Here is a 16,284-nt window from a genome sequence, read left to right on the forward strand (position 1 = left end):
ATACCAAGAGTTTAATAAACAATAGCTAACAATATTTTGTGGTAAAGCTACAAGTTAAACAGAATACATCTTCCTACACCATTAGATTTGAAAATTGAAGGACTATCTACTAAAGAAAAATCTCAAAGGCTTGCTGTTAAGCATGCACACACAAACACAAACACTCGAAACTCAAAAGCAACTCACAAGATGCAGGAGGATTTTTATGGTGCACCCATCATTTGTATGACTTTCAAAAACATGCAAAAATAAGCCATGACTTGGAATGTAATATATACACGTAGTAAAAAATGTTTAAATATATGAGAAAGACAAACATCGAATTCAGGAGTCGGTAATAACCTCAGCAGGTGTTCAGATTTGACCAAAGCAGGGCTGGGGTGGGTGACCCTGGGTGTTATTATGCCTTACTTACCATGTCTCCAGCGCACCCTCCCCCCATGTCAGCTCCCGAGGGCAGGGGCCTGAGTCCACTTGCCTACTGCCAAGGCTCATGAACAGTGCTGGCACGTAGGAAGTATGGATTTATTGGATGAGTTATACTTTTCTGTATGACTAAATTATTTGAAATAGAGAAAAAGATTTAATTGAGGAGCCCTCGGGAGATTGGTACCCACGGGGCCCTGGGACCAGTGATGTCCACGGCCCCACATGACTTGTCCATTTCACTGGGTGTGCCAGTGGGCTTGTGATCACCCAAGAAACTGTCCACACCTTTTTTTATTAATTGATTTTAGAAAGGAAGGGGGAGAGAGACATGGGCTTGTTGCTCCACTTACTTATGCATTCATTGGTTGATGCTGACCAAAGATGGAACGTGCAACCTTGGTGGATTGGGAAGACACTAACCAACGGAATTACCTGGCCAGGGCTTGTCCACGTTTTCAAAAGTGCACAAGACATGGGGTGAGCAACATGGCAGCTGGGATTTGCTTTTAAAATTTTCTATAGAAACACAGATGAAGCTGAAGTGTGAGATCTCAAACACTCATCAATGGGCTCACAAAGCTGTATCCTATTCATCTATTTTAGGCTCATTTGACATTCTTATGAGAATTTAAAAGAAGCAGGGTGTTGGTTTTTTTTGGGGGGAGGGCAGTGCTGGAGGGATGAACAGGTGGGGAGCAGACAACTTTCAGGATAGTGAAAATACCATAAGGATGGATACATGTCATCATCCATTTGTCCACACCCATACAATGTACAACACAGAACGCACCGTTGTTCATTCACATGATGTGTCAAATGTAGGTTCATCAGTTGTAACAAAAGCTCCGCTCTAGTGGGGGTGTTGATAGTGAGGGAGGCTGTGTAGGTTGTGGGGACAGGAGGTACATGGGAAATCTCTGTACCTTCCACGCCATTTTGCTATGAACCTAAAATTGGTCTAAAAAGTCTTTAAGCCCTGACCAATGTGGCTCAGTTGGCTGGACATTGGCCCATGCACCAGGAAGTTGCCAGGTTAATTCCTGGTCAATGGCACATGCCCAGGTTGCATGCTCAATCCCCAGTAGGGGTGTGCTGATGGATGTTGCATTCTTAGATCGATGTTTCTCTTTCTGAAAGTCAATAAACTATTCTTAAAAAAAAAAAAGGGGGGGGGGGGGAGAGGGGAGCGCTACCTCTCTGAAGTACATCGGTAGCGCGTCTTGAGAGGTGAGACCGCGGAACCGCAGCTGACTGAGACCAATGTAAATACGAAGGCCGCCAAGACCAGTTTGGCTCAGTGGATAGAGCATCAGCCTGTGGACTGAAAGGTCCCAGGTTCGATTCCGGTCAAGGGCATGTACCTTGGTTGCAGGCACATCCCCGGTAGGGGGTGTGCAGGAGGCAGCTGATTGATGTTTCTCTCTCATCGATGTTTCTAACTATCCCTCTCCCTTCCTCCCTGTAAAAATTCAATAAAATATATTAAAAAAAAAATCCGAAGGCCTACCCTCTCGCAGATGCCCCATCACCAAAAAACTATTGGACCTCATCCAGCAGTCATGTAACTACAAGCAGCTTCGAAAAGGAGCCAATGAGGCCACCAAAACTCTTAACAGAGGTATCTGAGTTCATTGTCATGGCTGCAGACGCAGAGCCGCTGGAGATCATCTTGCACCTCCCGCTGCTGTGTGAAGACAAGAATGTGCCCTACATGCTTGTGCGCCCCAAGCAGGCACTGGGGCGGGCCTGCGGGGTCTCCAGGCCTGTCATCGCCTGTTTGGTCACCGGGCTCCCAGCTGAAGCAGCAGATCCAGTCCATTGAAAGGCTGTCTAAAACGATAGCCTCTGCCACATTCTCTCTTGCCTCCTCCCCCTGGCGTTGTGTATCATATTGTCTATGTTACCATGTAGGATTTCCAGCTACCTTCTATTGTTATAAAATATTTTATATTTGTAGTAAATCTTTTTATATTTTTTTGGGGGAAAAAGTAAGTGGGGGTGGGGCAGCTTTTAAAAGCTTAGCTTGCTTGCCCTCCCAAATGTCTGTCCCAAGGGATAAGGGGTCTGTTTCTTTCACCTAGAAGAGGGCCTGGCACCAGTAACTGATCAGTGTTTGAAAGAGCTCATCTTTTCCAGGGAGGACTGGCTGAAGCTGACCAGGAGGCCCTGAGGATCCATGGCCCCCAATCCAACACCCCTCACACTAGCACCCAAGTTTCCTCCCATCAAGCCACACCCTGAGCTGGGGAGAGCCAACAGGACCCCACCACTCCTAAGGAAAGGCACCGGATGAAGGTAACTGCCCACTTTATTAGCCAGCAGTCACCTGCAGGGCTCCCTAGGGCCCGCCCATCAGAACAAATGGGTTACCTGCTCCCCTGCCCCTGGAACCCTGGGGCGGGTAGGGAAGAGGAGATACCAGGAACAGGGAGATAGCCTCACAGAGGCCTCATAAATACAAAGGGGTCCACTGGCCAGGGAAAGAAGGGCTGGGCAGCAGGGGCTCAGGAGCGTGGCCTGTCCAGGGCGGCCCATGTCATGTTGTCTCCTGTGTCTGTGGGGACCCTCGTTCGGCATCCAGGCGGCATAAGGGGCTGTCGTACACCATCTGCAGGTTCACCTTGTGGCCTACCAGCTCACGGATATTGTTGATGTTGTATTTGATCATCGTTGGGCTTGAGGGAAAGAGGGGACATGCTTTAACACTAGGTCAGGTCCTGTTCTCTGATCAGAACTTCTCTGAGGGCTCCCACCTTCCTCAGAATGGAAGCCCAAGTCCTCCCATAGCCCATAAGGCCCTGCACAATCTGCCCTATCACCCACTTCTCTACCCCTCACTTTCTCCCTCCAAACACAGCAGGCACACAGCCTCATGGCCTTTGCACTGGCAATTCCCTCTTCCTGGAACGCCCCTCCCCAGATATCCTCCCAGGTCATCCACCACCAGTCTGCTAGATGTCACCTCCTCTGTGAGCCCTTCCTGACAACCTCCTCTCCTTAACCCTTACCGAAGGCACACTCTAGGCATTATTTATTAAATTTACTTGTCATTCTTCTCACTTCACTAGGACCTTAACTTCACAGAAGCAGGGGTGTGTGCACAGAACAGAGCACACAGCAGGTGCTCACTAAAGTTTGTCAATGAACGAATGGATGGTGCTGAAGATCTACGGGACTCCACGCCTGGCAAGTCCCCTAAACAAAGCAGCCAAATGTGTGCTAAGTGGTTTGGGCACTCACCGCTCCAAGGAGAGGCCCCAGGCAATGACTGACACATTCTCGGGGAGCCCCATGGGCAGCAGCATTTCGGGCCGGAAGACCCCAGAGTTCCCGACCTCCACCCACTTCTTCAAGCCTGTGAGGGCAGGAGAAGGATGAGCAACTCATGTGGGTGATGTTGGGCCTGGCAGGGAGCTTGGGAGGCAAGATGTGGGCTTGGCAGTGAGGGGACCGGGGCTAAGAGGGGGAAGCCTCAGACCTCCCTCCCTGCCACAGCGCCGGGTCCCACTTGACCTTGGTGGTAGCTGAACACCTCCATGCTGGGTTCGGTGTAGGGGTTGTAGGCTGGCTTAAAGCGCAACTGGGTAATACCTGGGTGGAAGACAAGGCTGGTGACCCAGACATCCTCCTGCGGCCCCACCACCGCCACCTGCCCTGGTCTGCCTGCTCACCTAGCTTGGTGAAAAACTCCCGAAGGACGCCCATGAGGTGGCCCAAGGTGAGGCCATGGTCAGCCACAACACCCTCGATCTGGTGGAACTCGGCCAGGTGAGTGGCATCCAGGGTTTCATTCCGGAACACACGGTCGATGGAAAAGTACTTGACTGGTGTGAAGGGTTTCTGGAGATGACAGGCAAGCCAAGTCATGTGTCAGAAGGTCAGTATGACAGTCCCCTCTCTGTCCCCACGCTACCCAGGCCCAGCTGCACCTTTTGGGCCAGGCGGTAGAGAGCACGAGCACTGGCTGCCGTGGTGTGTGTACGCAGCAGATTTTTCCGGGCCTCGTCCAGCTTCCAATTGTACTTGTACCTTCAGGAGGAAATCCCAAGTCCATACTGATGCCCTCGGGCTCCCAACTTCCTTTCCCCGAACACCCCAAAGTCCTGGTCCTGCCTCACCCTTGTGAGCTGTAGCCACCGTGGGAGTGGATCCGCTTGACCCTATGGACGTAGTCCATAGGGAGCTGCAGGGCCTCGGCTGGATCTGGGAAGGACAGAGCATCGTCGGGTCAGTCAAAAAGCATTTCTCAAACAGCCACTGCACAGAGGACAGACAGTGACAGTTGCAGCTTCCGCCCTCACCTGTCATTGCAGCCAGAGAGCATCTGGGAACACCTAAGCCAGTCACATCCATCTCTGCCCAGAAACTTCCAGTTCCCATTTCAATGGGAGAAAAAGTCAAAGTCCTCTCTGTGGTCCCCAATCAACTCCCAGTTCTCATCCACACACTCCTAATTCATCACTTCCTTTAGTCACAGAGTCTCCCAGCTGTAAGCACACCAGGTTCATTTGAACCTCAGGGCCTTTGTACTGGCTATTCCCTCTGCCTGGAACATCCCTTCTCCATATATAATTCCCTCCCTCACCTGGGTTGTTCTTTGCTTAAGCAAAGACATCCTATATAATAAAACCCTAATTTGCAAATCAACCAAATGGCAGAACCACTGGTCGCTGCTATGACGCACACTGACCACCAGCTGGGGGTGGGGGGGGCCGGGGAGCAGCTCCTGCGTTGAGAGCCTGCCCCCGATAGGGAGGCTAACAGTGGGGGCAGGGAGGCAGGGTCAACCAGCAGCAGAGGCACCAGGCCGCCAGCAGGGCGGGGGGGGGGGGGGGGGGCGGGAGGGCCGGGTCAGCCACCAGGGGCACAAGGCGGTGTCAGCAGTTTGGGGGGTGGGGGACGGACGACAATGGACCGGAGGCCTATCGCCCCACAGATCAGCCCTGATTGCTGGCCAGGCCTAGGGACCCTACCCTATATATTGGGAAGTCTCTTAGATTTAAAAATTAAAACCTGGTAAGGCTACTCTAACACTGAAAAAACAGGATGATGCAGCGATGACATGCATGGACTCTGGCTTGCACATTTTGTGGCCAGCCCTGATTCTGATACTTATAACTATGCGACAAAGCCAATTACTTAAGGATCATGTTATGTACTACTTTTTATAATCAGAGCAAAAAAATATGCAGCTACCCATACAACAGCAAGATGCCTTTCACCTGTATAAAAAGTATGGTCACTGGTGCATGCAGAATCCTGGATTGCGAGGGATGTCTGATTGCCAGTTTAGGCCAATTAGACATCCCCAAGGACACAGGCCAGGCTGAGGGACAACCCCATCCCCCCCCGCCCCCCCGCCTGCACGAAATTCATGCACCGGGCCTCTAGTATATATATATATATATATATATATATATATATATATATATATATGTATGTATATGTATTTATTTATATTGAATTCTCACCTGAGGAAATGTTTCTATTGATTTTTAAAGAGGGACAGGTGGGAGAGAGATATAGACACATTGATTGGTGGCCTCCCACTTGTGCCTGACCCCGACCATGACCAGGGATCAAATCTGCAACCCTTTGGTGCACCGGTCAACACTCTAACCACTGAGAAACATCGGCCAGAGCTATATATTTTTTAAAAATTCATTTCAGCTGAAACCAGTTTGGCTCAGTGGATAGAGCGTCGGCCCGTGGACTGAAGGGTCCCAGGTTCGATTCCGGTCAAGGGCATGTACCATGGTTGCGGGCACATCTGTGCAGGAGGCAGCTGATTGATGTTTCTCTCACATCGATGTTTCTGACTCTCTATCTCTCTCCCTTCCTCTCTGTAAAAAAATCAATAAAATATATATATTTTAAAAAATTCATTTCAGCCCTAGCTGGTTTGGCTCAGTGGATAGAGCACTGGTCTGTGGACTGAAGGGTCCTGGGCTCAATTCCGGTCAAGGGCACATACCTCAGTGGCAGGCTCCTCCCCGGCCCAGGCCCTGGTCAGGGTGAGTGCAGGAGTCAACCAATCAATGTGTTTCTCTCACATCAATGTTTCTCTCTGTCTTTCCCTCTCTTCCACTCTCTCTAAAATCAATGGGAAAATATCCTCAGGTGAGGATTAAAAAAAAAAAATGATTTCAGAGACAGGAAGGGGGGAACATCATTGTTGTTTTTTTTATGCATTTATTGGTTGCTTTATGGATGTGCCCTACCAGGGATTGAGCCTGCAACCTTGGTGTAATGGGACATCACTCTAAACAACTGAGCCACTGGACTAGGGCAGCAAAGACTTTTTAAAAAATTGACAGCTCCTTCCCCATGCCATTTCCTCCCTTTGCATTTAGTGCCATCTTGCATTACTGAAATTATAGCTTATTCAGGATTTAATACATGTCTCCCCCACCATGATGCAGATTACCAGGACAAGGACTTCTGTTCCATTCATGGCTGTGACCCAGGTGTTTATGAGACCTTGGCACAGAGGAGCTCAGTAACCATTTGATTTGGGAATGTGTAAATTCTTAACCTCCTCCTGATGGGGAAGACAACAACCTTTGTGGAAGTCATTTCATAGAGTATTAAGAATTGTGAGGAAAAGAAATGAATGGGAACCAAGGTTGAAGGTTAAGGTGAAGGACGTTTAGAACACGGGGACAAACGCACGTCAGGATGGACTCTGAGGTGATGATATGTGAATGGACGTTTGATGCTGGAGCCCACCATAAAGATCCAGGAGAAAACAGTTCTCAGCAGAAGGCACAGCACAGGCAAATGCCCAGAGGTGGTCAAGAGGGCCAGTGGGAGAAGGAGACCACAGAAGCTGGCATGACTAGCACACACAAGCCTTGCTGGCCATGCTGAGGAGGATGGAATTCATTTTGTAAAATGGTATACCACCCCAAAAGGCTCTACCCAGGCCCAGCACCTCTGATGGCACACCGGGGCCCATTCACCTTTCAGGAAGAAGGTGTCATGCTGGTCTCGTGCTGGGTGCTGCTGGGGCTGGAAGAGTGCATCAAAGTTCCAGAAGGAGCTCTCGATGAAGTTGTCGGTCGGCATCTCGGTGAACCTGGCGGAAGATGTGGCCTGACTACCCTGCCCTGAGGCGGCTGGCCCGGCCCCACCTCTGGCCCCTTGCTCACCCCATCTCCAGGAAGATCTGCCGGAACTGGGTGCGAACTTTCAGCAAGGGGTGTAGGTGGCCACTGTCTGGGAGGACGCCACGGGCTGAGAAATTGTAGGACTTGAAGGGCCGGTCCCGCCAGGAGCCACTGTGGGTGGGGATGCAGGGTACATGGGCCTGGTGGGGACTGCCCACCCCTACACCCCACTGACCCCTGACCCTGGGCCTGCCCCTACTTGGAGATCATCTCTGGGTTCAGCTCTGCTTCCTGCTTAGAGATGCTGGTGCTGAAGGCACTGCCTTTGCTCACCCAGTAGGTCTTCAGGGTCCTATGGCCAGAGGAGGGAAGGGGATATGATACCATTGTCAAGTTCTAAGAAGCTTCCATTGATCTCCCATATGATGCTGACCCCAACACAACCCACCAAGTCACTCTGCTTTATTTTCTTCCTGATATTTACTGTCACCTAAAAATCCTTTTATTTGGCCCCCTCATACGTCCTGAGTTCATTCACTTATTCATTCACCAAACACTTACTGGGAACACACTGTGTGCCAGAGCCCATTCAAGGCACTGACGTAGAGCCCTTGTAGGTATAAGCATAAATATGTAGGTATAAGCATACAGCTGGGAGTGATAACAATAGGTAAAGTTTAGGTTAATAAAGTTATCCTATGCCAGCTCTGTTCCATTGAAGTCATCTCACAATCTTGTGAAAAGGGGCCATTTTACAGATGAAAAAACTTGAGTCCTAGAAAGATCAGGTGACTTGGCCAAGGTCACAGAGTTAGAAAGTGGCAGAGCCAGGACTTGCATTGGGCAGTCCAGCTCCATTCAGTGTCTACTCAAAGGGGAGGCAGCCCTGGGAGAGCAGAGAACCCAGCTGTCCAGGTCCCAGCATTCAATTAATTTCAGGCAGGGTTTAGAACTGTGAAAGAAATAAACAGGGGAAATGAGACAGACTAGGTGAGTGGCTTTTGTGGGAATCGCAGGGAGAAAAGGTGGCCCCTATAAGGTGACACATGAACAGAAGTTGGATGCTGGAACGTGCCTTGAAGATCAGCAGGAAGGTCACTCTTGGCAGAAGGCACAGCATGTGCCATAGCCCTAGGTGGCATGAACCTGGCCTGTCTGCTTCACAACCACAGTGTGAAGAGGGGCTGGGAGGGACTTACAGAACCTCGGCCCAGTGTGTCCAGAACAGTTCTCCTTTCCCTTCTCCCACTCCAGGCCACACAGGTGACATGGGTCTGAGACTGGAGGTAGCAGCCACTCACACTTCAGTCAGCAGTTTCCTCTTCTTGAGTTCACTCCTTTCTTTCTCACCCAGCTTCTCAGCTTGTCCACCCCGGACAAGCTGGAGCCGCCGTTGCACCTCATCCTCCACGCTGTCCACCTGCCACGAGGATGGGACAATGGTTAGGAAGGGCTGTGAGGACCAGAGGCCCACCTGCCTGCCCACAGGGACTCACCACTCGGAACACCCGGGGCCCATCAGCAGCACTCTTGTCCACACGGATCCACTTGTTGGACATGGCCTTGCTGAAGCCCACCTTGCCACTGGGCAGTCGCTGAGGGAGCAAGGCTACAGTGAGAGGGACACAAGGGCCACCTTCACCCCATCACCTCCCTAAGCCCTACCAACCCCTCCCCGGATCCTACCATGAGCTCACTCTGGGGCAGGCCCTCTGGAGGGACACTATGAAACACCCGGGCCTCATGGCTGCCCTCCCGGTCAATCTCCTGGCCCTCTGCAGTAAGCTCCCAGTGCTTGGTGGAGCGTAGCTCAGCCTCGATGATCTGCAGGAAAAAAGAGGCATAGGTAGGGACAAGGTTCAGAGCTGGGCACCCCCTTGCCGCAGCACTGAAGCCAAGATCAAAGCACAGCCCCTAAAGCTGGCTTCACATCTCAGTTGCACCACTTCCCAGCCAAGTGATTTAACTCTTGCTGAGCCTCAGTCTCCCTTCTATGGCACAGGGACAGCAATAAATACTGTTCATACCTCCCAGGGTGAGGTAAAGTACTAAGGGTGTCCTGGCAGAAGACAAATTCTGTCACTTTTGAAGCTGGAAAGAAAAATGTATTTTTTAACTTGGGGAAGATTTTAAAGAACTCAGATGAACTGATTTGCCTTCACATTTGCATCTCAATGCCTCAAGTGTCAGAGAAAGGCCTGGAGGTCAACATCACACAGGGGAACTTGAAGCTCTGTGATTAGGGTGGGGTTCAGGTCACAGAGTGGCAAGGCTGGGTGGGGCCCACAGGTCCTCCTAGTTCCCCCTTTGTTCTAATTCCCAGCTCTGACCTTGGAAAGGTGCTCAACCTCCCTGAACAAGTTTTCTTATCCATGAGAGCAAGGTGTGGTGGGCTCTACGTCAGAGGATTGTCAATTTCACACCAGTCAAGATACTATCACCCCACACACCATACATAGCTTCAATCCCTCCTCGGAACTGACAACCTTGGACTCTGCAGCCTGACCACTGTGGACGAAAGGGGCCACATGCTAACCTGACAAGCTCAGGGGAGGCCTGGATGACAATCTTGCAAACTCAGACCTAAAATAACCACAAAAGATGGTCTGAAAATTAAATATGTAGGTATAAACAGATTATAGTGGGTAGTCATGTCCTAGGCCAGTATTTTCCCTGACAAAGATCAACTTAGATCTTTACTAAGATAACATATCTGTGAAATGTCTGGGTTAACTAGTAACTTCCCTTTTTAGGACCCCTCAGGGCACAACAAATGGCACAGAACATTCCCTCATTGTTATTGTTATCAAGTTAATCCTCAACTGTTAAACTATCCCGTATACATCTATGTAAAAGAAGCCTTTGTCCATCATTTCACTTTTTATCCTATAATCTATGCCCAATGGATTTCATGTAACCCACCTACATCCCTTTCATTTGATTACAATGTATAAGTACAGATATAACCCGCCATTCTCCGGAGCATTATCTCAATTCGTTGAGGCCCTGCTTCGCGGCGACAGTTTGGCTCAAATTCACAAAAATTCTCTACAGGTTTCAATGTTTTTTTTTAAAATGTTAACACCACCTAATTTCAAATACAGATTTGCCTGTCTCTTCTAGTGACACTGCTCAAGTTATTGCTCAGTACTTAGGAGTGGTCACCTCTGCAAAATGGGGATAATACCACTACCATCATCCTATGATCATAGCAAGGATTGAATGATAAATAAAGTTGAGACCAGAGTGGGGCACAGGAGGTAAGTTTGATGAATGAACAGCCCAGACCTCTCTTCTATGTCCTCCCCTCATGGATCCAGCCTCCTGGGTGGCCCATGGGCCCCTCAGCATCCTCCCCTTGTGACTCCATTACCCTTCACTTATCCAAATCAGAAGACTGGGCTTCATTTGTGCTCCCCTTGCCTCTCCCAAGACACCTCTTCATTCCAGCTGCCTCCCTACAGTCAGACACCAGGCCCTCTAGTTTGGGGATGTGCCAGCCTCTGCCCTCATCCCCTCATCTTAGATCTTGCCCCTGCCAGTCGTTCCCAAGAGTGATGAAGGCGACACACACTGGGGACTAGCTCCAGCTCCTGTTATGGCTCTCCGGTACCCTGTGAGAGACCTACATGACCTTGCAAATTCTGGCTCTGCTGTCTCTCTCACCCCACACCCTCTCCCCCTCCTCCCAACTGATCCTCTAGGTGCCATGGCTTTCCTCCTCAAGGCAGAGACCCAACTGTGCGGTCACTTCCTCTGGGATGCTCTCCCTGACTCCCAAGGCTGGGGCAGCTGTTGTCTCTGGGTTCTCCAGCACTCTAGTCCCGAGAGTACCTCCCCCATGAGATCGCAGTCTCCGTGAAGGCAGCGATCCTGTCTTCCTTCTCCACCATAGTAAACCTCCCCCCCCCCCCCCCTGCCCCGAGGTTGCTTATCCCCTCAAAGGACGTTTCCTGCAAGAGGCAGGTGCGCCCGGGCCCTTATTCGTTCCTGACTCCCTGCCTGCGCACCCGGAGTTGAACACTTAGGGTTACCCCTAACTAGGTCTGAGGGCGTTTGGCCTGGAGGCACCAGGGTCCTCCTGGTAAGGGAACTCCATGTGCCAAAGCATAGAGGCCCGGCTCACCTCGCCCAGCGCCTGCAGGCTCTTCACGGCGCCCACCACGGCCTGGTGCTCCACGCCCAGCTCGGCCGCCAGCTCCGCGCTGTCCAGGCCGCCATCGACCGCCTCCAGCCGCCGCAGCAGCACTTCTGCCACCGGGCCATCCGCCATGATTCTTCCCTGAGCGCAAAGCGTGTCCCGGCTCCAGGGCCCGAAACACCGGAAGCGGAACCACCGGAAGCGGAACCGGCGCTGGAGCGTGCGCCGCCATCTTGAAGGCGGCTGGTCGTCGTGTAGGGCTCAGGGCGTTGCCATCTTGAGTGTGTCAATTGAACCTCAAAGCGTGGACTCAGTCTTTTTCTTTTTCTTTTTTTTTTTTTCCCCCTCAGTCTTTACCTCCGCTCGAGCTGGACTTGTGGTGTCTGCTGGACTGGAGAGGTCAAATTGATTGACCTAAAGGACAGTCACAGCGTTGTTTTAAGTTTTATCCAGCCCCACCTGCAGCAGGCTGTAGGACCTTGGACTTCCTCCTTCTCTCGGTCTTGGAGCCCTTAATCCTTCTGGGATTCTCTTACCCTGTAGAAGAACTGTGGGTGGTGGGCTCCAGAGCTAACCATTCTGCTGATATCAACTACTTTAAAATTTTCAAAGAGAGGCTGGGTAGGGACCATCCCCATTTATTTTTTTTTTATTTTTTATTTTTATTATTATTATTTTTTTAAATATATTTTATTGATTTTTTACAGAGAGGAAGGGAGAGGGAGAGAGAGGTAGAAACATCGATGAGAGAGAAACATCGATCAGCTGCCTCCTGCACGCCCCCTACTGGGGATGTGCCTGCAACCAAGGTACATGCCCTTGACCAGAATCGAACCTGGGACCCTTCAGTCCGCAGGCCGATGCTCCATCCACTGAGCCAAACTGGTTAGGGCGGGACCATCCCCATTTAAAGAGGGGGGAGGGACCCACATAATAATATTGTCCAAGTTATAGTTATAGCAGCTACCTGGACATCCACCTGTGTGCCCAGCCCAGTGTTAAGTGCTTCAGGTGTGTTATTTCATTTTCCCCAAAACTTTTTGATGTAGATATTGATATAATCCCCATTTCGCAGATGTGAAAACTGAAGCTCAGAGGGTACTATGATTTGTGCATGGTTTATAAGGAGCTGGTAGGGATGGAATCAGAAATTGTAATCACCCCAGACCCCATCCAACTCCCTACTCTATGCTCTGAGGAGATCAATGGCAGGGCAATAATGCGTGGTCTAAATCAGTGCTGGCCTATAGATATGTAATGTAAAGCACAAATGTAATTTAAAATGTTCTAGTAGCAACGTTAAAAACAAAATGGGTGCCCTGATCGGTTTGGCTCAGTGCATAGAGCATCGGCCTGCAGACTGAAGGGTCCCCAGGTTCTATTCCGGTCAAGGGCATGCACCTTGGTTGCGGGCACATCCCCAGTAGGAAGGTGTGCAGGAGGCAGCTGATCGATGCTTCTCTCATCGATGTTTCTAACCCTCTATCCCTCTCCCTTCCTCTCTATAAAAAAATCAATACAATATATTTAAAAAAACAAAAAATGAGTGAAATTAATGTGAAGAACTAGCCAAATCTGATATGTCCATTTGTCACTTAAATACTTTATAACATTTCTTTTTTTAATATATTTTATTGATTTTTCACAGAGAGAAAGGGAGAGGGACAGAGAGCTAGAAACATCGATGAGAGAGATACATCGACCAGCTGCCTCCTGCATACCCCCCACCGGGGATGTGCCCGCAACCAATGCACATGCCCTTGACCAGAATCAAACCTGGGACCCCCCCAGTCCACAGACCGACGCTCTATCCACTGAGCCGAACCGGTTTTGGCACATTTCTTTATTTTATTTATTTTTTAATCCTCACCTGAGGGTATTTTTCCATTGATTTTTAGAGAGTGGAAAAGAGAGGGAAAGACAGTGAGAAAAGAAAGAAAGAAAGAAAGAAAGAAAGAAAGAAGAAAGAAAGAAAGAAAGAAAGAAAGATGTGAGAGAAACACATTGATTGGTTGCCTCCTACAGGAGCCCCAACCAGGGCTCAGGCCAGGGAGGAGCCTGCAACTGAGGTCCGTGCCCTTGACCAGAATCGAACCTGGGACCCTTCAGTCTGCAGGCTGACCCTATCCACTGAGCCGAACCAGCTAGGGCAACACTTTATAACATTTCTTCTTCTTTTTTTAAAATATATTTTTTATTGATTTTTCACAGAGAGGAAGAGAGAGGGATAGAGAGTTAGAAACATCGATGATAGAGAAACATCGATCAGCTGCCTCTTGCACACCCCCTACTGGGGATGTGCCCGCAACCAAGGTACATGCCCTCGACCGGAATCAAACCTGGGACCTTTCAGTCCGAAGACCAACGCTCTATCCACTGAGCCAAACCGGTTTTGGCCACTTTATAACATTTCTAATGAAATGTTTTACATTATTTTTTCCATACTAAGCCTTGAAAATGTGATGTGTAATTTACATTTACATTTCAGTTCAGACCAGCCACATTTAAAATGGTCAACAGTCCCACATGGTCAGTGAAGACTAATAGACAGCACAAGTACATTGTAATCCCAGGTCTGCCATTTATGTCATTTGGTCAAATCTCTCAATCTTTCTGTTTCAGTTTCCTCATCTGGATGGGGATAATATAAGCCCAGCTTACTGTAAGAATTGTGAAATAGTGCCTACACATGTATGCAGTATTTGTTAATACTAAATTGAGTGTGGATTGTGTGTCAGGCACTATTCTAAGCAGTATGCCTTTACTCACTTAACCATCACAATTGTTATTTGAACCTAGAAAATGGGGTTACTAATACTCCCCCAATCATGACCCTACAGTGAAGTCCTGATTTAAAAAAAAAAAATCAGAATACATTCCTCAAAGTCCCTCCTTTCCTTCAAAGCACTTTTCACATTACAAAAAAAAAAAAAAAAAAAATGTCCTCAAGAGTCCTTCCTTCTACCACAGATCAAGTAGGTTTTAAGCCTGCTCTGTGCCAGGTGCTTCAGGAGACACCCGGGAATGGTGAAGTGAACAATACGGCACAGAGTCTACCCTCAGACAGGAAACACCAAACTCGTGTCCATGGCACTTAGTGGAAGGGAGAGCAGACAGGAGGGTCAGTGGCAGGCCTGGAGTGATCACCCCAGACTTGGGACTCCTTCTAAGGGGGCCAGGTTGGGCCATACAGCCTGGGGGGCGGGGCAGAATCCCAACTTCTCCAAAACCCCTCAATCCTCCCTTTTCTGAATTCCCACCACTAGTGGGAAAGTTCCCCAGCCCTAGCCTGTTGCCAGGATTCCCCAGCTCCCCCCATTCCTCAGTTCACTCCCAAGTTCCCAGATTCGGGCCTTTTTGTTCAGAGTTTGGGAAACCCCCTCGCCCTCCTCCTTCCTGAAGACTAGAGGCAGGCAGCTGGTGTTCCACACTGTCAGACATCTGACTCTGGCTTCAGAAGAATCTGGACTCAGGAGTCCTGCCTCTCTCCCTTAGATCTTATCTTTTTTTTTTTTTTTAAGAAATAGTTGTTTGTATAACTTTCTATCATCAGCAGTGTACTTTTTAAAAAAATATATTTTATTGATTTTTTTACAGAGAGGAAGAGAGAGGGATAGAGAGTTAGAAACATCGATCAGTCGCCTCCTGCACACCCCCTACTGGGGATGTGCCCGCAACCAAGGTACATGCCCTTGACCGGAATCGAACCTGGGACCCTTGAGTCCGCAGGCCGAGGCTCTATCCACTGAGCCAAACCGGTTTCGGCAGATCTTATCTTCTTTACCATCTGTCTACTTTCTTCCTCTCCAACGGAATCCCCTGCTCTCTCATCTTTGGCCGTTTAATTGCAAAAGCCAGGCCGTTTGTGGAAGACCACAAAGCAGCGACCCCTTTCATTTACTGGGGATGGTGTGGGGTGAGGTGGGGGTGGGGTGGGGGCGGGGTAATTAGGGTGACAACCTTACCGGGCTCTAGCAATCACAGCCTATAGTCACATCTTCGAGCCTTCTGGGCTTCCTTCCCTGTCCCAGGATATCCTAAAAGCTTTGAAAGCATTTCTACTGGGCAGCCGCTGCCCAGGGTCGCTCTTCCTGGCCTCTCAGGAGCTCCTGTGACTTTAGAGAGGCTAAGTGGCTTGCCCCAGGTCACGCGGCAGCAGTCGTCCGGGGTGCCAGGCACTAGGGACCGCAGAGGGGAGAGCTAGAATTCTCTCTGCATGACTGTGGCGCCGGGGTGAAGTGTGAAGTGAAGACCTAGAGCCCAAGCCCTTGGTGCCCTCTGCTTCATCCTGGAGGTGGAGCAATAGGTGCGGTGGGAGAGGGACAGAGGCTGAGAGAGACGGCGCCTCGTACTGGGTGTTCTCCAAATGCAGGATAGAACACCTTGCTCACACCTCCCTGCAGAGGGGATAGGAGGAGGGAAGGCTGGAGCAGGGTCCTAATCCTGCGGGATGACACCTGCGCTCTCGCGCGGGTTCTTTAAACGCCCGGATCCTGAGCTAAGCGCGCGAGCGAGGGCGGGGTTGGACCAAAGTCTGGTCACATGACCTGGCCAGAGGGGCTGGAGGCCCCTACCCCACCGGTGGGAGTCCCCCACAATGCGTGG

General features: G+C 50.0%; 1 protein-coding gene and 1 pseudogene across 1 annotated transcript; one reads left to right on the plus strand and one right to left on the minus strand.

The window, feature by feature from the left end:
* The first annotated feature begins 1,921 nt into the window (after positions 1–1,921).
* Positions 1,922–2,599, plus strand: LOC103301063 (NHP2-like protein 1; annotated as a pseudogene).
* Positions 2,600–2,719: 120 nt separating this feature from the next.
* Positions 2,720–11,861, minus strand: FARSA (phenylalanyl-tRNA synthetase subunit alpha). Its single transcript, XM_008157981.3, has 13 exons — positions 11,665–11,861; positions 9,225–9,362; positions 9,035–9,133; positions 8,840–8,958; positions 7,798–7,890; positions 7,581–7,709; positions 7,392–7,507; positions 4,548–4,632; positions 4,359–4,458; positions 4,101–4,269; positions 3,943–4,020; positions 3,670–3,784; positions 2,720–3,104 (listed from the first exon to the last, which is right to left on the minus strand). The coding sequence occupies exons 1-13, from the start codon at positions 11,809–11,811 to the stop codon at positions 2,966–2,968; spliced, it is 1,527 nt and encodes a 508-aa protein (XP_008156203.1). The 5' UTR covers positions 11,812–11,861; the 3' UTR covers positions 2,720–2,965.
* Between the last annotated feature and the right edge of the window lie 4,423 nt (positions 11,862–16,284).

This window comes from Eptesicus fuscus, chromosome 6, assembly GCF_027574615.1.
Source record: "Eptesicus fuscus isolate TK198812 chromosome 6, DD_ASM_mEF_20220401, whole genome shotgun sequence".
NCBI lineage: Eukaryota > Metazoa > Chordata > Mammalia > Chiroptera > Vespertilionidae > Eptesicus > Eptesicus fuscus.